The sequence below is a fragment of the Eurypyga helias genome, unplaced genomic scaffold (assembly GCF_000690775.1).
Source record: "Eurypyga helias isolate BGI_N326 unplaced genomic scaffold, ASM69077v1 scaffold12728, whole genome shotgun sequence".
Taxonomy (NCBI): domain Eukaryota; kingdom Metazoa; phylum Chordata; class Aves; order Eurypygiformes; family Eurypygidae; genus Eurypyga; species Eurypyga helias.
The window spans coordinates 1-22,486 of NW_010268994.1; the positions used below are offsets into that span (position 1 = coordinate 1).

At 39.1% G+C, this 22,486-nt stretch overlaps 1 protein-coding gene across 1 annotated transcript; it reads left to right on the plus strand.

The window, feature by feature from the left end:
* Positions 1–2,578: 2,578 nt before the first annotated feature.
* Positions 2,579–21,566, plus strand: WASF3 (WAS protein family, member 3; the record flags this gene model as incomplete). The annotated part of the gene is made up of 7 exons (XM_010157948.1): positions 2,579–2,713; positions 6,057–6,210; positions 8,901–9,018; positions 15,091–15,266; positions 18,087–18,350; positions 19,974–20,344; positions 21,059–21,566. Coding segments are annotated over 7 exons (1,376 nt in total), but the record flags the coding sequence as incomplete, so codon positions are not given.
* Between the last annotated feature and the right edge of the window lie 920 nt (positions 21,567–22,486).

Consider the following 22,486-nt stretch of genomic DNA (forward strand, 5'->3'; position numbering starts at 1 on the left):
GCTGGCTCATGTCCAGCTTCTCACCACCAGTACCACCTTAATTCAGGTGGTGTCTCGTCTCTGCTAGAGATGTTATAAGCTGATGTGTCAAGGTGGTGCTTCATGTAATTACTGTAGAACTTGGATGGGGTATTATGATTTCAATTATTTGTTAACTACCAATCCCCAGAAATGTCTCGGAATGCTTGCAATTTATTTTGTGAGCAATTAAATATGCAGCTCTTTGAAGACGACCTGTGGAAGTGCTGGAAAAAGGCACTCCCTGTTAACTGATATTAAAACTCATAGAGAGCGGGGATTTGGTGAGGCAGCATCATGACTACATTTCCCCTCAATTACTTCTGTGGTTGGAGGGAGCCTTAGAAGGAAAGACTGCCTGATTCCTTTGGTGGGGTGTTGGTGCGTGGTTTTTGGTTGTGTTTTTGTGGTTTTTGTTTGTGGGTTGGTTTTTTTTTTTTTTACTTCCAACAAATATTTAGGTTGCCTGTATGTTGGGAAGCACCTCATATTTTTAGGTGACTGTCTCATGGTACCAAATTCAGCTCTGAACTTGAAAGATAAATCCTTGTATATTCAGACAGTTTTTTCTGCTTGTTTCTGTATTGTTAAAAGTCTAATTAAAAAGATGGAAATATCGAAAACGCTAGAGAAGTATTAATTTATTTCTAAAACTTGCTATTCTGATTAACGTGATACAGTATGTTCCATTATTGCCTTACCATGTCACTCTCTTTACTGACAGATTGACATCCTGTCTTTTGCTTGGTTTAGAGTAGCAAACATTTAAAAATCAATATTAAAAGTATGTTCCCACAAATCAACTTTGTGACTTATTTTTGCCTCCTGAAAGGTAACTGACAAGCACCTGTCTGCTTGACTTCCTTAGGAGTGATGTGTTTAATCCTAGAGTGTGACAGTCTTCCCACAGCAGGCTGATCTCAATAGACTAACCCAAGCTAACATCCATTACAGTGTATTGATGTTTTGAGCTCTGAATACTGGTGTCTACAGAATGTAATACCTGCTTTATTTAGCTAAGGATTCAAAAAGCTTGTTTGTACTGTGGCTTAGAACACCCTCTTCATTTGCAGCAACTAAATCAAGTGGGGATTGTAACTGAGTCTCGGCTGGCTGCTGAGAAGCCCTTAGAGATCACTTAGTGTGTAGGTGGTTGAACACTGGCACAGGTTTCCCAGACAAGTTGTGGAATCTCCATCTTTTGAAGTATTCAAAACCCAACTGGGCACAGTTCTGGGCATCCTGCTCTGTCGGACCGTGCTTAGAGCAGAGAATGGGAATAGATGATTTTCAGCCTCAGCTATTCTGTGTTTGTGCAACTTCAGTTTTGGAGGCAGAGGAAGTTGGGAGCAGGTAGGCAGCACGCCTGGCCTGTCCACCTCCCATGTACCTACAAAGCAGAGCTTGGACACACCAAAATCTCTTAATATTTGGGGCTCCTTATTGGCCGATCTTAAGTTTAGTGAAGAAATCTATTAGTGGTTAAGGCTTCCACTCAAAGCAAGGCCATCAATTTTTTTGTTTCACTTGTAGCTCACAGGCAGCTTTCAGGTACTGTTTGAGTGTTGTTACTGCTCCATCCTTCCCCCCCCCCCAAGTAAATAATCCAAGAAAGGGGCAGATCCTTTTGGCTTCCTAAGTGTGGCTATTTTTTACTTTGAATATGGTCACCAGATGTTCCCAGGATGTGATCTTGACTGAAGTTTTTGTAATGTCTGTACTTTTCTTTGAAAAAGGTTAAGGTTGGTTATAGGACCCAATTTAAAATGTCAACAATTGCTGTTCTTTTGGAAGTCATTGTCATTCAGGTGGTTAATACATATTCCATATTGTTCCAACTGTTAGTTAAAGTTGCACTTTTGCCCTCCCCTCCATTTCTGCTCTTAAGACTCATCTTGATCAAGGTCATAACAAGATGAGTTTAATTCAGAAGTAGGGGTTCACAGTTTATTTCTGCTTAAAAAGCATTGTTGAATGGAGGAGGCGGGATTTTGCTTTTTACATGGAGACCTGATGGAGTATGGATGTCCAGGGAGGTGTTGGCTGCAGAAATTGTGGAGAGGGAGATCTTAAATGAAGCAGCACTGTCTGGGTAGGAGGGACTTGAGACACAAGTAGGTTTGGTGCTGTTGGTTGAGTGAGCTGGAGCAATGAATTTGAGTGGAATCTGAAATTTGTAGGGGAAGTTCTGGGGCAGGAGATTCTGATCTCAGGCGGTTGAGAGGTTCAGACTGGGGCAGAAGAAGAGCCAAACTGTGACTGAGGATGCCTAGTACTTTGGGCGGAGGGGCACCTAGGAAGGGAATGGGCACACGCAAGGATCTGAGGACCAAGAGTGGTTAGATTTATCATGGCACTCCTGTCCACTGTACCACTTCTAGGGTAGGGCCTGAAACTGCAGGTTTGAACTGCACTGTCCACTCTCACAGTGATTGAGAAAATATGGCAGCTGAAAGGGAGGCTGAAAAGGTTTTGTTGTGAGTTCATGATATTGAAGCCATTTGTCTTGTGTTCTGTAAGCCTTTAGCAAAGGGATTTCCCTGTCTATTTTCTTACACAGGCAAACATGCTGAAGACATATTTGGTGAATTGTTTAATGAGGCCAACAGCTTCTACATCAGAGCAAACTCCCTTCAAGACAGAATTGATCGGCTTGCTGTCAAAGTTACCCAGCTGGATTCAACGGTAGAAGAGGGTAGGTAATTGCATGAAAGCGTTGAGCCAGAAGTGATGTTGACAAGACCACAGTGTTTAATTAGACAACAATCTCTGTCTTTTCAAAGTAATCGCGGACTGATGTTTCTTCTTGTTTTCTCAGTAAGGCAAGCTGGGAAAAATCATGTTAGCAGAGCAAGAAAAATTATGCTTGAGTCGTATAGCTGTCTTCATTTTTGACTTAGTGTTACTTCAAGAAGCCCTTGTAGTAATGGAGCCATTAAGCTGCCTTTTTCACAGGGAAAACTTTTAGTTTGTGAGTGTAATAAATCAGAAGTGGATAAATCTAAATCTTACTGGAAATAAGTCAGAATATTGGAAGGAAGTTTGAGGCAGTAGATCTATTTATTTCAGGGTTGGGTGGTCACAGACTACATTAGCAATGTCTGTTCTGCAGTCATCAAAGATGTGATAATACTCTTCACCTGAACAAAGCACGGCGTGTTTGCATCAACTAGGTGAAAATCTGGGAGATTCTAGTTAATAGAAACAGCGTTTCCTTTAAAATGCTGTTACATCCTCATTTAAAAAGGTCATTCCCTTCACACAGTAAAACCAAAGCTTTTAAGTAACATTATGATGCCATTCAAAAGCACTTATTTGGGTAAGTAGAACATGTTTATCTAACTCGCAAAGCTGTAATATGCATGTTTGATGATGTGTGCAGTTACATGTCTGAGCCAGCCGCTCCATGTGCTCCTTGTGTAGATAATTCCTGACACTTAGTAAAATGTAAAAGCTTGTTACATCAGGCCCATAGTGTAATATTTCTCAGTAGCAGATAGTTCTACTTGTGATATATTTAATAGTACTATTCATGTGCTTGATATATTTAATGTTTACATCTGTATAGTTTATATATAATATTTAATACTACTATTAATGCCAATATTAAGTGTTACTGTTGATATTTAATAGAGTAATATTTAGCCTTCCATTTTTAGCTTGTTACTGTCTGAACATTACTACATGTCTGCTGTTTTTCTGGTTTTGGAATACTTTAACTGGTAGACTATCCCAGTTGATACTAGCACCTTTCTTTTCCTGTCTTAGAGGTCAAGAGCTATATGGGAACATAAAATAAGCTATTATGGGGTCACTATTTAGCTTAGGTTTTGGGGCGTGTTGTGGTGGTAGTAGGAGCAAGCTAGATGATACTCCTACGCTGTACTTGTTCTGTGCTGAGGATGCTGTCAGATTTCGTGACTTTCAAGTTCAACATTTTTGGAAATGTAGCCCTCTTCAGAGATTATTTTTGCTTTTGTTTCTTTTTTAATCTCTGACTTGTAATATGCAATACCTCCTGGCAAGTTTCCACAGTTTGGAGGGTAATGAAAAGCAGCATATTGGAAGGGGAAACTAGTGTGTGGACTGAGAATCAGTTTTTATTTTAAATTGACAGCAGTTATTACTCTTGCATTGCTAATTGTCCTTCACATTATAAGCTGTATATACAAACTGCTGTCGCTTTAGTGTCAGAAGGAAATTTTATTGGTTATTTCACTGTAGAAGTTGAAGTCTTCATAATAATTCATTGTACTGTCACTGATACTAAATATATTTCTGGTTATCTTAGGCATTTAAGTAAAATATTGGTTGCTAGGTTGATGTAAAAAGAAAAAGGTTTAGATTTAGTTTGCATTAAGTGATTTCTTATGTTCTTAGGTATAGCTGAGATCTAGGTCATATGTAAAAATACTTGATATATGTAACTAATACTAGAGTTGAAAAAAAAAGTTTTTAAATAATTGAGGTTAAATTCTCAAAAGCATATAAATAGCTTACACTAAAAAGCCCCAGAAAAATGGGATTTGTGCTTTTTTGAATGTGTTCCTTCAAAGAAGAATGCAAGAATTGGTTTATACGCCTGAAAAACCTTCCTGAAATATTTTACTGGTTTGCTTATAGCCAGGCTTAAATAGAAAGTAGTTTCTCAGAAATGATGTTTTGATACTTCAGGTGACATGGAATGACGATTTGGAATGAAATACTCTGTTTATAATTTTTTGCTATTTTTAAAAGCTATGGAAAAATCTAAGTGGTCTTGGAGTGCGAGGCAAGGCCCACAGCATAGGTAGCAAAAATAGCTGGGTAGAGAAATGGGGTCTGGTTTACATCATGACAAAAGGATAAGAGAACGTACTGTATAGGGTCTGTATCAAACTTCATGCCTTTCCAGTTTTGCAGGTCATCAGTATATTAAATTTTCCCCTTTACTGTTCATTTACTGTGTGAAATTCTGAGTTTGTTCTCAAGACTCGATAAATTAGATGAATGGGAAAGAAATATTAGATGAAATGTCAGTGGGAATAAAAAGAAAACAAGACAGTGCATTTTGTTTGCACTACTCCTATAGCTTATACTGTTGTGTAATGGTTGGATCAATTCAAGAAATGGTTAGTGTCCCAGTAGACAAGCCAGTGAGGACTTCAGTGCTCTGTTTAGCTGCAGTCAAACACCTGTATTTTGGGTTGCCCAAGAATGGAAGATAATGTGGAGAGCTTACTGACACTTTTAAATTGTGATTGGCGTTATCTGGATCTTTTTATCAATGGTCACTCCATCTTGGAAAAGTTTATATTAAGAATGAAAGCAAGGCTTGCCTAAATGTGACAGAAACAGTTTAAAACAACTTAAACCTTTGATTTGGAAAGAAAGAATGGAAAGGCTAGTGTTGTTTCCCCCAGAACTGTGTATGTGAAAAGATAAAATGGATGTTACTGGACTGTATAATGACGGTAAGTATTTCTCTCTGTAGAGAGATGAGGAAAACCTTAAGATCCAAGGGTTGATCAGTTGTATGGAAAGATTTTGGAGTTGAAAGATGGTAAAAGATGTGGAACTCTCTCACAGGAGGTTATGGAGGCCATAATTTAATTAAACTTAGAATGGGATGGAATGTGTATGGATACCACGTGTAGTTAGAAAAGATGCTGTGACAGAGGACTACCAGACCTTGTGTTTCAGGCTTGAAGCCAGACTTTCTGCTATTAGAAATCCAGGTTAAACCTCATAAAAAGAGGAAATCATTGGATGTCTGCATGTGACAGGATTCTTGCATCATCTTCCAAGACACAGTCCATGGTCCCATTATTTTAAGTGATGTTCTGGACCAAATAGAACTTAATTCTGATTTATTTTGGTAATTCTTGTATGTCTTTGTGTTTAAATATCATGATTATGCACCAAAGAAAAAATCTTTGGTTTTCTTCTATATTCTGCTCAAAATACTTTAAATAGGTTGTGTAAAATGGACTTTGTTTATCCACCTATGTCCATTTCAGACTTGTGATAAATAATTTTTTTTTTTTTCCTCCTAACAGTATCCTTACAGGATATCAACATGAAAAAAGCATTCAAGAGCTCAACAATTCAAGATCAGCAGGTGGTTTCGAAGAACAGCATTCCTAACCCGGTGGCTGATATTTATAATCAGAGTGACAAGCCACCACCTCTGAATATTCTTTCACCTTACAGGTACAGAAATATTCATTATTTATGTTCTTGTACTTTTCCCTTTATGTCCTATTTGTAGGCAGAGAATAATTATAGCAGAAGAGAAAAGCTGTATTGGTTAGAGATTTTTTTTGAGGAGTCTCCCCTGTTCATGGAAACAAAAATTGCTATTACCAAACTTAAAATTTTACGTTGTGCCTGGCAAAAATCGTCATCTTTCAGCGTAAGTGTTACATGGCAGCACAAGATAGGATAGCAAGGGCCACTGATTATGTGAAAAGAAAATGAATAGTATACTAAACTCCTTTCTTTGGTTCATTTATTGAAAAGTTGGTTTTGTTGCTTTTGCATTCCCCATATTTTCCTTCTTCCCTCCAACATACACGTGTACACACACAGTCTTTACATTTTCTCTTCCTGGTTACGTATTCCTGGTGAATTAAAGAGCAGCAAGCAGGACTTTGTTTCCTGTTTCCTTTATGTTCATTGTTGCTCATGAGTGAATATAACTTGTTTGTCTGTAGGATTGAGGACAATGTGTTTTTACTGTGTCCTTTCATTTTTGAGAGGTACTGGATTATGAGCTATCTGTGTAAAGCAGGCACTCATTCTGCAGTAAACTGTTTGAAATTTTTTTAGGAATGGCATAGCAGAGCGTTTGCAGTTGTTGTGGTTTAACCCCAGTCAGCAACCAAGTACCACACAGCTGCTCGCTCGACTCCCCCGGTGGGATGGGGAGGCGAATAGGAGGAAAAGACAAGACTCATGGGTTGAGATAAGAACAGCTTAATAATTGAAAATAAATGAAATAAAATAATGCCAATAACACCAATATTACTACTAATATTATATAATGAAATACTACCACTACTACTAATATGTAATGAAAATAATGGAAAAGAAAACAAATGATGCATCCACTGACCAGAGCCTGAGAGCCATCGAGCCAGCAGATCCAAACCAAGAGTGAGACCGACCCCCAGCCCACTCCCCCCAACTTATATACTAAGCCTGATGCCTTATAGCATGAAATGTCCTGTTGGTCAGTTTGGGTCAGTTCTCCTGGCTCTGTCCCCTCCCAGCTTCTTGTAGAGAAGAACTTGTGGTGTTGTTCTTGTACAGAAGCTGGGAACACAAGTGCAATATGAGAAACTGAACAGAAGTCATTGACTTGATATAAACATTGCTTAGCAACAACTAAAAACATTGGTATGTTGACAGTATTCTTCTCAGCACAAATCCAAAGCATAGTCTCATACTACATCCTGTGAAGAAAATTAACTCTATCCCAGCTAAAACTAGCACAGCAGTGTATTTCATTTTTAAGAGCTTTTACCTGGAAGGTAAAACTGTTAGATTTATAGCTGAAGGACATGTTTGTTTGTTTTTTTCTGCTGCTACAGACAGTGGTGCTGTTTCTTTATAAGCATCCAGTTAGTAAGAATTGTTATCGATCAACTGTTCTGCACAGCTATGTCCCAGTATTTATCTGGATGACAGTGTCAGTGACCTTTATTGTTACTCCAGTTTTATTAGGAATACTTTAGCAAAATTTACTTAAATTACATTTCTTGGTAAGTCTTTTACATCAGCTGAATTCAAGTAATTTGGTTTTGTCTTGGATAGAGCTTAAATGAACATGAGGTTGTAGTCTGACCAAAGCTGGAGGGGTGGGAGAGTGGCCCCCGGTACCCCCGTCAGTAAGTTAGATGTTTGCAGCGAGGAGATCTAGCACACAGGAATAAGGGGCTTATGGCCATGTGACCAGACAGTATACACTGCTCTCTGTACCCTGCTCCAGTGGCTGTAAGGCTTCCAGGTGCCAGATCTCCATTGCTCTTGATCTTGCTGGTAGAAATTAATGTTCAACTGCCTTACATCTTCCCAGAAAGAAATTAAGACCCACAGCCAAAAGGGACTTTGATCCCGATCTACCTTGCTAAACTGGTGTCCTTCACAGTCATATGCTGTTGGGACCATGCCAGCTTCTCTGCCATATTGACTCCTCCTGCACATCTTGCTTTCCAGGAGCTTAGGGTATTAGAAGATTCCCTATTTCCAGGCCGTGGGTTAAAATTAGGGTTTGATAGCGTATCTTTTTTTGTGGCTTCTAAGCCTGACTGTCCCACGCTTCTGCTGCCAGTTGGAGCTGGCAAGCCCAAATCAGCTCTGTCTCAAATCCTCCTAGGATTCAACTTTTCGGATGCCACCCTTCCCCAAGTTAGAGTGTCCCACTGGGAACAGCAACTGCCTTGTGCTTCCTGTCAAAAGGGTGAAGGTACTCAGACTTACCTTGTTCCTAAGCTCAGATCCTAAGACCCATTTGGTGTGACCAAAATTCTCCTTTTCCAGTTCTTTGAGACAGTTGCGTTCCGTTCTTATGCTCCCCTGTCCTCTGCACGTCCTCTTGGCAATGATCTTCCTGCAGCAGCAGTGCGTTCAATCCTGTGAGCCTGGTCAGCTCCTGCTGAGGTCTGATGAGGCATAGCCTGGGAGCATGCCTCCCAAAAAACTGTGGATTCTACTCCTTTCCCCTGAAATTCTTGGCACGAATCAAGCCGACTGTAAGCTGTAACTACCAAGAGTGTCATTGGCATGGTGTCATCCTGTAATGGAAGAAAGGTGAAGCAAGGATGATTGTGAGAGGTGAGTTTGGGTTTGAAAAAATACTAATTCATATTTCCTTAGCTTTTCTTCCACTCTATTTCCAGGGATGATAAGAAAGATGGATTGAAGTTCTATACTGATCCATCCTATTTTTTTGATCTTTGGAAAGAAAAAATGTTACAAGATACTGAAGATAAGCGAAAAGAAAAGAGGAGACAAAAGGTAAAAGCAAATATATAATAGCAAATGTATGTATTACAATTTTCTGTACAGTTGTCCAGGCATAAAAATTGCTAGGTTGTACTTAGTTTGTGTGCATGGAAAGACGTGGCTGTAGATTCGATTGGTTCAGTTTTTATAGCTCCTGCTGTCTATTTTAAGAAGTCGGCAAGTTGAATTTTAGGAGACACTAGTTTTTCTCCAAGATACTGTCTTTAATCCTTTGCCAGTATCTGCTTACTAGTACTCAGCAAGAGGGCTCTCTTGTGCTTTGGAGAAAGACACTGTGATTTAGCAGGGAGGAAAGGGTTTTGAATTATGGTTTCCTTTATTTTCATAGTTCTTTATCCAGCAGCATCAACTCCTGTAGCAAAACATGAGCTTATCCAGAAATATTTTATTGGGCTTCCTAGTGCCTCGATAGTAAATCTTCACTCTCCTACACTTGTAACAAGTTAGTAAGGTCATAACGCACAGAAAATTATTCTGCAGTTCAGCAACAAGAGAAGATTAATTTTAGGAGTAATATTCTTTGTTACCTCTAAGTTTAAAACCAACAAAAAAAGGGCTTTTCATAAAAAAGTGTCTTTCAGTCCTTCTGGAATATCTTCAGCAGTTTGATCTGAAAGTGTGTTTTGGTTTTGGAGAAAGAAATGAGTTGCTACTTCTGCAGCTTCTTTGTGGTCAGTTTTTTAATCAAATCTGAGGGCTTTAAGATGTTTGAAGGTAATTCTGGAAAAAAAAAAGTGAAGGAGGAAAGTTTGAAGCAATGACTGCCAATCTTATCTGGCAGAAGGCGCCCTTTTTGATAGGTTCAGAGAGAGATAAGAGATTTAAAATAAAAGGAATCCAAACAAGATGCACAGACTGCTCAGAGGAAATAGAAGGAAGCTACTTAGTTTTCACTACACATACGTGTGTGTATGGACACACATGTGTATATATCCTATATTAACATCTCTATACATGTGTATATATGAGCAGGTATCATAATATATCAGCATATATACATGTATTATACACTTGTATATACATCATGTCTAATACATGAATATACATGTGAATGTCTATGTGTATACATGTGAATGTCGATTTGTGTATACACATCATGTGTATAATACATGTGTGTGTATGTATGCTAATATGTATGGTACCTGCTTAGAAATCAAATTGTAGGGCATGACTGGGAAGCTTTACCATTCTGGTTTTGTAAAGTTCTGTTAATTCCTTGTTCCTGTTGCTAGACAGAACTTTCACTACAACATTTTTACCCAAAACACGAAGACTTGCTTTAATTAAACCTTTTAGAGAATTCACGTTTTTAAAAGTTGTGGAAGAAATAAATCCTGTCTTCCTGATAGGTGTATGAGTCAAAAATGGCTTGTTTTGACAGGTATCTCTGTACTGAAATATTAAATAGGGCTGAAAAAGCTGAATAAACATTTTTATTACAAGTTACTGTCTAATGCAAAGTAGTGGAAAATATGCACTTGGTTATTGTATATATATGTATATGCAAGGTTATAATCCAACTATATTCTGTTTGATAAGTCACAGAACTGATTAAAAGAGTAGAAATAATTAAAGCACCTTTCATTCTCTAGTTTAGGCTTTTTTTTAAATTTCATTCAGTATTTCTTTGTGAAAAATGTAGGGATAATTGCACCCTCTGGGTTTTTTCCTCCCACCTTTTTCCCCTTCAAATTTAGACTTTTTCCACAGAGAGAGGGATAAAAAGAAACTATCAACTACTTACTTTTTTCATTCTGATTTAATATTAAAAAGGAGGAAATACAAGCGCTTTTAAAAACAAACAAAAAAATCTGAATGTTGCTTGAAATTTTTTTTATACCTTCAGAGGTATTTTTACAAAACCAATTTATATATAAGCTTACTTCTAGACTATATTTTAGGCAACACGTCTCACTTATTTCCATCAGTGGTATATTACTTTGTTGATTGTCTTATTACAGTCTACAAATCAGGTAGTACAATATGGTCAATTCCAACCATGTAGGATTAGAGCCATACATCACAGAAATAATCCTTGATAAATTCTGCCTGAAGTGCTGTTTGATTTGGTAAAATATCCAACAAGACCAACTAAGAAGAAAGCAGCATAGATTTGAGTTTTCGTGGATAGGTGTCACTTTGTCAGGAAGAAATCTGGTTTTTGGCTTCCCAGGAGGTGGTGTGCAAATGATCTTTTTGTCATCTGGAACCTTTAGAGAGCTGGAGGGTTTGGGTGAGATGTCTCACAGGCACCGTTTGTTCCACAGGTTGCTTAACGGACTCGTTTTCTTTGTTCGTGTCCTTTTGATAGCAGCGACCAGGAATGGATCCAGAGCATCTTAGTAGCAATTTTGTGGCTGAAGTTGTATTTTGAATCTGCTAAGTGAGAATTCCTCGTGCAATTTGTACACTGCAGAAGCACAAGATACAAAAGTTGTTGAGAAGCTGTGCAGGTGAAATAGATGTGTGTTGTCTTAGCAATTTATAAAGCAGATATCCAACTGCGGTCCTACTCAGTTGACCACATATAGCTGGCTGTTTTAGCCTCAGTTTTTCAGGTGGTCAGTGAAGCCCCAGAGTACTCCTTGCCCCAGAGAATCAGTTTTTCAGTATTATTGTGGTGATTTGCCTTAAATGCTCGAGCTGCTGCAGCAGGAGGTTTGTGAGGAGTTTCATTTTCCTGCCTTCAGATATCATACTTGCTGCTTCTGTGTTCAGTTTAACTGAAGAAATTTAACACAGGCTTTCTCCAATTTGGCTCTGGCAGGTGAACTTTTTGTTAAAAAAAACCCTATTTGGAATTCTTTAGGTTTAAAATTTATGGTATAGTCTCTGGTTTTGGGGTGGTTTTTACTGTCAGAATGTCAGTAGATCAGTGCCTAAGGGCTCAGTGAAGCTAGTTCTGATGTTTGCATATATCAGTAATATTCTGAACCGAACGACCGTAGTAGGCCAGTTGTTCACTGTTGGTTAACCAAGGGAAAGTTGTTCTACTTTGCTCTTCATTGTTCTCCATTCTTGGGGGGATTAGTTATTTAAATAAAGAGAAAACTTGAAATTTGGAGAGCTTGTATTGCAAAAATCATTCTTCCTGATTTGTGATTGATAGGATTTTGTAAATTTGTGAAGTCAGGAAAATACTCCAGTCTCCCGCTTCCAGTTTTCTGAAGGTACTGCAGATACTTGCTGAAGCTACTGTGTGTTACTAGTCCTAATTCTCTGTTAGGTTGCTTGAAATATTAAGCTTGATATTTGCATCAAGAGTTAGCAAATGATTTTAACTTAACCCAGTTTGAGGGCTGTAATCTGTTTGTTGTGTTTGCTGAAATCACTTCCTGCCAACAGCTGAATGATGTTTCTGTTTTCTGGCTTAACCTACAGCATCTGCTTGTCTGCCACGGCTGCTATTACACTTGGTTAAAGGAAGTAACCTCTTAATGTTGCTTAATACCTGATCCAGTATAAACAAACTAAGCTTTGTGTTTATTTATACACGTGTGTATATTTACTTCATAAAACACCAAAGTGATCTCTTTAAAACCAAACTTTTAAATAGGTGATTATATGTAAGCAATCATGTAAGCTTGCCCGAGTGTACAGGGATTGTCTTCTGAGCAGCATCACACGTTGACCAAAAGGTAGATATTTACTTTATCTAGAAACTCACAAGAAATACTTAGTTCTGACCCTTAGAGGATGGAGTTACTGCTCTGTAAAAGAGAAAACTAAAGTGTTTTTTCATTTAACCAGAAGGCTTACTTGTACGTTCCTCTCAAATCTAGCATGATTCAGTAACCAAATCTTAATAAATGAACCAGGATAAAAGTGAAAAATTAAATTATGCAGCAATGAAGTGAAAAAGAGAGATGTAAAACATTTAACAAGCATCTATTAAACCATGGCGATTAGCAGAGGTTTATATGTTTAAAATAAGGCATGACTGAATCTGTCTCCCTTCGGCTCCAATTCCTGTATTGGAAGTGTTGATGTGAAGAAGTGGTATTAAAAAGAAAGTGAAGCCTTGCATAACCTGAATTCTAAAAAATTTGGGGAGGAAAATTATTTTATAGGAAGTAATTAAGACCCAAGGTGGTGATCGTTACTTAACATGAATCAGATCAAAAATCTTCTTATGGCAGGGGCCAGGAATAAGCAAGTGTTGTTGGAACATTTGGGTGTTGAACTTCAAAAAGACTTCTCTCTCTCTGTTATACTTGATGTTAGCAGGTGTGGATCAGCAGGTCCCTCATGCGGACATGCGTGAACAAGCAAGCAATCCAAAATAAGGGCAAGCAAGCCATTTGATAGACTTTTGTTAGTTGTATAATGCCAAATACATTATTTCAGAATTATTTACTCAGCGCTGTTTGACAGTTGGAGTGAAATACCAGTGTTCATTGGTGATGTATTTTTTTCTTTTTGGTAAGACTGGCTTTCCAACTGTTATCCCTTACTTTGAAGGCAGAGATTCCACAATAAAATGCTTTCCTATCAGCATTTTACCAAACTCTTTTCTAAATACAGTTGAGTATGTCTGCATTCTCAGAATATCAAAGTAGTTATTTCCTGATAAACTATTTTTCCAGCAGCCAAAAGCCTAATCCCAACTTATTAATAGGTAAAATATGTTTAAGCTATTTATGAATTAGGATTCTAAGATGTGGGCTGTAGAGCTGATTAAAAAAAATTGCAATGTCCTAATAAACGCTGAGGAAAGAGTAGCACATAAATACCCTTCTCAGTTTGGATTGAGCAAACTACTTGAGTTTTCTACTGAAGCACCAATATGGTCTTTATATTGACATTTATAGTCAGAAGTAGCTGAGGGCATTGCAGAGGTGTGAAAGCATTGAGTCCCAGATGCTCAGAGGGCTGGAGCCCCTCTGCTATGGGGACAGGCTGAGAGAGTTGGGCTTGTTCAGCCTGGAGAAGAGAAGGCTCCGGGGAGACCTTACAGCACCTTCCAGTGCCTGAAGGGGCTACAAGGAAGCTGGGGGGGACTTTTTACAAGGGCCTGTAGTGACAGGACGAGGGGTAATGGGTTTAAATTGAAAACGGGGAGACTGAAATTGGTCATAAGGAAAAAATTCTTCCCAGAGAGGGTGGTGAGGCACTGGAACAGGTTGCCCAGAGAAGCTGTGGATGCCCCATCCCTGGAAGTGTTCAAGGCCAGGCTGGATGAGGCTTTGAGCAACCTGGTCTAGTGGAGGGTGTCCCGGCCCATGGCAGGGGGGTGGGAACTAGATCGTCTTTAAGGTCCCTTCCAGCCCAAACGATTCTGTGATTTTGTGATCTATTAGGAGATCTTACTGATAGATAAACTGACATTGATTGGGCTTGAAATTACATAGAAAGATTTTAAAAACTTAATAGACTGATTTGTCAGTATTTATCAAGCTGTAATGTATTACTAGCCTGAATATTACTGCCCCATTGCAAAGAGGATTAGTGTCATTCGTTTTTGTATAACATAATGGGAAACAATGAGGGGGAAAAACTAGGAGGAATTTCAGTAGTGAATCAGATCTAAGAAGGAAGAGGAAGTTTAAAATAAAAAATCACTTTACATAGGCTATGAAATAGGTAAGTTTCTAATTTTTCCATGCTTCCCCCAGGGTCTCAGGGGATTGTGACCCTAACGAATAACCAAAATAAACCTGAGTATATTTAAGATATTCTCATAAGATTGATTTGCAGGAGAAGGAAATTAGAGGTGCTTCAGGACCATCTAAATAAATGACATACCATGTCAGAAGAAGTTAAAACTTTCTGGCTTTTAAAACCAGTCACATTTCTGTACTGGGGGAACAACAGTAGGTCAGTATCACACCAGCATGTGTGCCCTACAGAAGAAGGGCAAAGCAGCAGTCTTACTCCCGATGAGGTTCATAGCATAAGGAGATGCCCTCATTTTCAGTGCAGAAAAATTTTATGAAGACTTGGCTTCACCTGTAAATCTGGACTTATTTTCATGCACTCTAACTGCATTTTAACCAGCTTTTTTCCTTTCCTTTTTTTTTTTCTCTCTCTTTGCATGCTTTATTTCTTTTGTTTGAATATTAGGAGCAAAAGCGTATAGATGGCACCACCCGTGAGGTGAAAAAGGTTAGAAAAGCCAGGAACAGACGCCAGGAGTGGAATATGATGGCATATGACAAAGAGCTTAGACCTGACAACAGGTTGTCTCAAAGTGTGTACCATGGAGCATCTTCCGAGGGATCACTGTCCCCAGATACTAGGTCTGTTTACAGCAAAGCTGTTTGTTGTACCGCAGTTGTATGTTCAGAGATACGGAGTAGAATTAGGTGTTTTTACAGGTCGGGAGTAGTTAGAATAGACAAAACGTACAATGCATGTTTTCGAGTTCTTAAAATGATTTTAAAGCATAAATAACGTAATAAATCCTGTAATTCTCGTTTTTTCCTCCTCGCCTTCAGATGAGCCTTTTGTCGTCGTAATGCACTGTAGTGAAATAAGTGTTTGCTGCATGCTTTATATTGGGTCTTGAGTAGTTGGGGTTACAAAAGCATTTAAGTCTGCCTCTACTAGATACTGTCAGTACCTCTTCCTTCGTGTTGAATTCTCATCTGTTATGCTGCTGATAGCTTCAGTATATTTTTCTGTGACCTACTCAATTGAGCGCACACAGAATGATTTAATGGGGGAATAGTTGAGCTTTATCGATGCTACGTTTGTTTAAAAAGCAAGCTACAAAACCGGATGCAGCATTATTGCTTGAAATAGCAGGAATCTGTGCTTCGAGAGAGACAGCAGTATTCATCTCCATTGACCGAGACTCCCTTTGGGCTCAGCCAGAGTTACCTGCTGGTGTGCACGGAAGTTGGAGGTGTTTTGTCACTAAGCTGGTCTCTCCAAAGGGTTTTCCCACATTTATGTCCTCTGTCTGTTCTGGTTAATTGCTAGCAGTAATGTTAGGAACAAATGGAATCTACTGGAAAACGTGTGTGACAGCGTAGTGTTTAAACCGTTGAGGAAGCAGCCACCACTGCAGAAGTGTGGACTGACACCTCTAGTGTGCCCAAGTCAGTTTAAAAAAAAAAAATTCGGCTCAGAACTTTATATATGTAATGTTTTGGTCTTTGTGAAGAGTAATCCTCTTGTAATTGAAACAAATTTAAAGAAAATTGCTACTGCTGTTTCCATAATATATTCAGTCTCCGTCCTGTCTGAAATCCTTTAATCACCAATTCTTTTTCAGTTTTAATGCAAAACGTTCTCTCCTGTTTGTCATCTGTGATATTTCATTGCCTGTGCTTTCCGTAGGTTGATCTGGTAAATGACATTAGTGTTCAGATGTCAAAAGTGCAAGATGTAGATTCTTTTTCATCATGGGTTCTGTTTTTTCCCACATTTTTGAGTCTTTTTTTTCTACCTTAACACCTTGCTTCCAGGATTCCCGAGCTTGTTCCAGGATTCCTGAGATTTGTTTCTATCTCCCAGCAATGGCATGTGTTTGACGGTTTGCAGATATCCATAATATTTGCCATCTGTAGGATTTTTTTAGGCAGAAATTGTAGGATGCATCGTTATGTTGGACATAGATATCGTGGTATCGCAGGTATCCATCCCCTATAAGCCTTTCAAATTTTGTAACGTATGGAGAACTTTAAATTTCAATGACTCAAATATCAGTGATTGAATCCTGAAATCTGTGTTTTACATGCATGAAGAGTTAATTTTGTGAGTGGTTGTGAGGTGGAGAGAAGGTTTTCTATTTTTCTTTTATCTTGGGATAGTCTTAGCTGTAGGAAATAAGCTATAAAAAAATCCCATACATACAGAAATAAGTACTGATTCCAGACATTTTTAAGCTGACAGTTACTGCATGAGCAGTGCTTTATAGATAAGGTCTCAAAGAAGTGTATTTGGCTCTATTGTGATTCTTTTTTAATGCTAAATTTAAAAAGAAAGCTCATGTTTCTTCTCACTTGCTAATTGTAAGACTTATGCATTAAACATTGACATCCAAGCATCCAGACTGTGGCCGCTGACAATGTATTTGTTATACTTATTGTACCTTAGAGAGAGAAACACAAGCTGAATCCAAACAGGAACCAGCAAATTAATGTGAGAAAAGTAAGAACAAGAAAAGAAGAGTGGGAAAGAAGGAAAATGGGCATTGAGTTCATGAGTGACGCAAAGAAAATGGAACAGGCAGGAAGCATGAAAGAGGACAAAATGCCCAAAGGGTTTGTCATTTTGTTTTACTCAAAGCCCTGGCTTTTTGTTGCTTACCTTGCTTCCAGTCTTACAGCTAAGTGCATCGGTTTACTGTGTTCACTAAAAGCCAGGCTGCACGATTGCTCAGTACTAAAACAACTGCTGGCAGTAATGGGATGAAGAGATCCTTTTGCTCCCTCTCTTGGGCTTATTTGACAGAGCATCCTACACTTTGTATCTTTATGAACTCTCTGCTCAACTAATATTTACATTTCCCAGTCTCTCTAAGCCTTTCCAGCAATATTCGTTGTGCAAACAAAATAAAAAGCATTTTCTAACTTTGGAAATCGGTTTTCTCTGCTTTGACGTAATATGTTCTCCTACACAATTGTGACTGCTTGCAGTATTGCTTTCCTTTTCCTGCTGCCACTGTTAACTTAAGGCAGGCCTGATAAGTCCTATCATTTCAAACAATGGACTGTCAAAATCATTGACAAAACCTCTCTTTGTGGCTGCTAAAGAACTCTTAAACCTGGAGGAAGCTCTAAATTTTTTTGCCTTTTAAAAGGTCTGCGTTACAGGAGGGCATTCTGCATGCAGCTAGTATGCTGGAATACTGAAAACATTAAATTTCAGTCCCTTAATGCTGACTTGTCAGACTAATTTATTTTCAAGGCGTGTTAAGCTGAACCATGATTTTCTGTTGCGTTTGTGCTTTCAGTGGACTCACAAAGGAATGGTGCTTGGTAATCAGGGAGGCCTCTTGCAAGAAAAATAATTCTGATTGCATTCTTCTAGCTTTTCTTGTGAGCTGTTTAGATAATACCCTGTTACACTCACATAATCTGTTCTTCTGCATCCATTTACTTTAATTTTAGGTCCCATGCATCTGATGTTACAGATTATTCTTATCCTGCTACTCCGAATCATTCCCTCCATCAGCAGATAGCAATGCCTTCATATGGAACAGGAGATGGTCCACAGTACATGGCAGCATCTCAAAGCCATGAGCATGAATACAGACCACCTTCCACCACTGTACGACATGCTACTTTAAACAGACCTCAGCAACCACCTCCACCTCCACCCCAGCCTTCAGATGGCCAACATAGCTCAGTACCTGTGGTACCAGCAGAATATGGGTAAAACTCCTGATTTATTCCACTGGACTCTTGACAAAACGAGAGGGATGAGTGTGTTTCATAACCATCATATAATATATAATGTATATGCACAAAAAGACACCAAATATATTGGTTATCTCCCTAGGGAGCCAGGAAAAAAAGTGGTAGAATTTCTATGTATGAACTGAGGTGAGGAAATAGTCAAAACAGAAATAATGAACTGCGTACTGAATGTGGAGAAATCAATATGCTTGTAAAGTATTAAGGGTTCCTAATCTAATATTTAAAAGGGGATCATTTTCCTTTAATGTGGAAAATAGTTACAGCATAATTCAGATAACATCCTAAACTTCAGGAAACATGCAGAAAAAGTATTGCTGAATGTCATTACCGTGGCGGTCTGCAGTGCATCCCTGAAATGACTTGTTAAAGGCGCTTATGGCAGAATTGGAAGGGATCTCCACAGACACAGAATTAAGTTCCCTACTGCCACAGACCCCTCCGTAATTCAAGATAGGAATTTATCAAACTCCTGTGCAGATATTTTGCCTGAATGCCTTCTGGAGGAAGGCTTGCTCCAGAGCACTGGCTCTCCAATAGGAAGAAAACATCCGTTTTCTAACCAGTCTGTGCCTGTTTGTTCTTTTGCTTAAACAGCTTACATTTTCAAGTAGTAACCCCAGAAAAGTTGTAAACATTCTTGCCTGTGTTGCTCTAAACTAAACAGGCCAAGGTTTTTCAGCCTCACTTGTTGCATCCTGGGATAGCATTTGCCCATTTCATGCCTGTATCATGCTGCAGATGAGTCAGTTATGCCATAGTTGACTGCTCCAACCCACATTTTCTCTGTTATATCCAGTTTATAACAGGAATACTTGTGCTTAATCCCCAGGTACATGACTGCTGTCAGTGTATCAGTTGTTATACATTGACATGAATCACTGCATGTCATTAGTGACTTCCCTTCAACTCCTGTCTCCCATATCTAGTTCTTTACTACTTCATAACTCTTAATCCCACCCCTTTTTTTTTGTCTTAAGAATTCTTTTAATGACATTCTAACAAAGCAGTTAGCTCTCCCCTGTTCCTCCTCTTTAAAGAATCAATCAAATTTAATTTTGATTTAATTTGATTTAATGAAATAATAAACTTGAGTAAAGCAGCACATGAGATGCATGATATACACCTCTGGGTACATCTTTCCATTCATACTTTCCATTGTCCTCCATGCCTATGTCTTTTATTATCTCAGTATTTGTTCTAACACTTGGTCTGTGGAAGTGATACGCATAGTCTGCAGTTTCCTTGGTCCCTGCTTCGTCATAGGCATTGTACTCGGTACTCTCATGGAGTAGATGCTTAGTAACAAACCAAGCTTTAACTGGGTAGGAGTATTAAGATAAAAATCTCATTTTGTGGAGTGCTGAAAGGACACTGCCTCTACCTTCATCTGCCTTATCTCAGTGTATCATCAACATTTGACAATTCGTATGTTTATAATCACTTGCATATTTAACTCACCAGTTTCAATTCCGTTTGATTTTTGTTTTAGCTGAGGTTGGATGAGAACAGTTTAAGGGATGATGATTCTCTAAGTCCTAACTTTCAGTGCTTTACATCTTTTTGTTCTGTTTTATACAGGATGCTTCCAGCTCAGATGGTGGATTATTACAATCCTACAGGTCCTCCCCCTCCTCCCCCTCCCCCTGTGATACCTTCAGCACAAACTGCGTTTGTTAGTCCCCTTCAGCTTCCCGTGCCACCTTCCCATTCTGGACTGGTGACTGGCTCTACGTATGCCGCTGCTCATCCTTCTCCTTCTAGTGCGCTTGTTGTCACTGCACCTCCTCCTCCCGGCCCACCTCCCCCTCCTCCTGGCCCTCCTGCTACAGGTTCATCCCTCTCTTCCTCCCCAATGCATGTTCCCCCCGCCATGGAGGCAAAACGTCACGAGCCTGCGCAGCCGCCAATAAGTGATGCGCGCAGCGACCTTCTTGCTGCCATTCGAATGGGTAAGTGGATGCTGACTTTTACCTATTTTTTCTTTTCTTTTCACTAAAAGCCCTGTGTTTTCAAGTGATCCGAGATCATGGCTTCTGTTCCCAGCTGGGCAGAATGTCATTAAGAGACTCGTTAACCCTCGTTACCACACACCTATTCTCACATGCGTCAGCCCTGACTTTGGATCTGTTTCTGAAGCCTAAATATTCCGAGGTGTACAGCTTTGTTAAATATGTTTGTGTGTGTGTGCACATAACGAGATGAAAACAGGGCTCGTGTTCCTTACGTAAAGTAGCCAGCAGCAGTACATGGATGCTCGGTTCTGTTCAGAACCGTGTTTCCCAACAGCAGCCTCAGCCCGCTGATTTTTAACCACTGGCTAATGGCTGTTCCTGACTTTGCTCACACTACGGAGCTGCAGGCCTAATGGTATTTCCAAAGCCAAGTGTGAAACGTTTCATCTTCAGCTCAAAAGGATCCGTACAGTCTGGGATATGTAGTTTTAATATGTTGCTGGCAATCTTAGAAGTTGAGAAGCATTCATTCTCTGAGAATGGACTCCAATCTGCCTTTTTCCTGCCTTCCTTGCTCAGGGAGGCTCTCTGACTCAGTGGTTTCTTTTTCCTTCTTACTGGATATATTGTTAGAATACAAAACTCACCAGTAACAGCATGAAATTCTAAAATCTTTTGTGCAGTGAACTTTGAGAGTAATTGTCTCTACAGGAATCCAGCTGAAAAAGGTGCAGGAGCAACGTGAGCAAGAAGCAAAGCGAGAGCCTGTTGGAAATGATGTGGCAACCATCCTTTCAAGACGCATTGCCGTGGAATACAGTGATTCCGATGATGATTCTGAGTTTGATGAGAACGATTGGTCGGATTAAACCTGACCCTGAGCCCAGCGGCGAGTTCCCGAAATACTTGGCTTCAGCGATTTGCTTTCTTAGCGAGATGTAAAGCAGGACGTTGCCGTGTATTCAGGCATCCAAGTGCTGAAACTGAATGGGTGTTACTCAGAATGCTGTAGCTTAGCAACTCCGGTAATAACGACGTGATTATGCTTATGCAGATCAGAAACTTGTCTTACTTTCAGTATTTACCGCGTAATACTTAAGTGCCACTAAATGTAGCAAATCATGTGCTGCGTGCAAAAGATGCTGCAGTTGTTGCACTGTTACAGAACCAGCATTTTCTTTTACTCTCCTGATCTTGAAGGGATAAAATATATTTTTTTTGACTTTACATCTTATTCTTTTAATTACGTAAGCGACTTAGGTACTTGTGAATTGGTCTGGTTGTTAGTCTTTGAGGGCAGTTAACTATAGGGCTGAGTCAAGTGTTGAGTTCCCTAAGTATGACTTTTAGCTTTTTTATTAGTTACTAATTATGCCCACTTTTAGTCTATTTTTAACCACTTCTAGGCTTAGGGTTTTTTTTTTGCGTACAGAATTGATTTTATATGATTTTTCTTATTTTAAAAATGTAGCAGATGATGAAACTTATTCTTTGAAGAGTGAATCCACATGAACCCAAGTTGATATTTTGTGCGCAGAGTGGATGAGCTTGTAGCTGTCCCAGCTCTAGGTTGCTGGCCGCTTGGCAGGTGGGGTGCTGGGGGCTCTCAGATGCGCGTCCACCTTAAAAATGAAAGTTGAAATACCTGTAGAGCTTTTCAGTTTCCAGATACAGATCAACTAGATGCAAAGACGTCAGGATAGACCTGATTGAAGCCGTATGGCTATTGCAGTGTAGAACTGTTACTCTGTTATTACTGGAGGTTGGAACAGTCCAGATCTAGCAATCAGATACATTTCACAAGTCTTAAACTTTGGTCTTTAAGCCTCTAGGTATAAATGTTTAAGTTTTGTTGTTGTTTATTTGTACATGTCTAGTCATGACGGATCGTTTTCTGTTTCCTGTAGCACGTTTACTCAAAACTACTCTTACTTGGAATGTATTTCTTTCCCAGTGCATCCCATTGATAAAACATTGGCAGTTAAAGCAGTTTTAATGGCTGTTTAGGTACTATGCCATATATATACACTTGTTTTCTGCTTCCCTAGGAACAGTTGCTGCCATACAGTCTGCTTTGGCTGTCTCTGTTTTCCTTCAAAAATAATTCCTTTTCTCTTTTGCAGTACAGTATTAAAATGT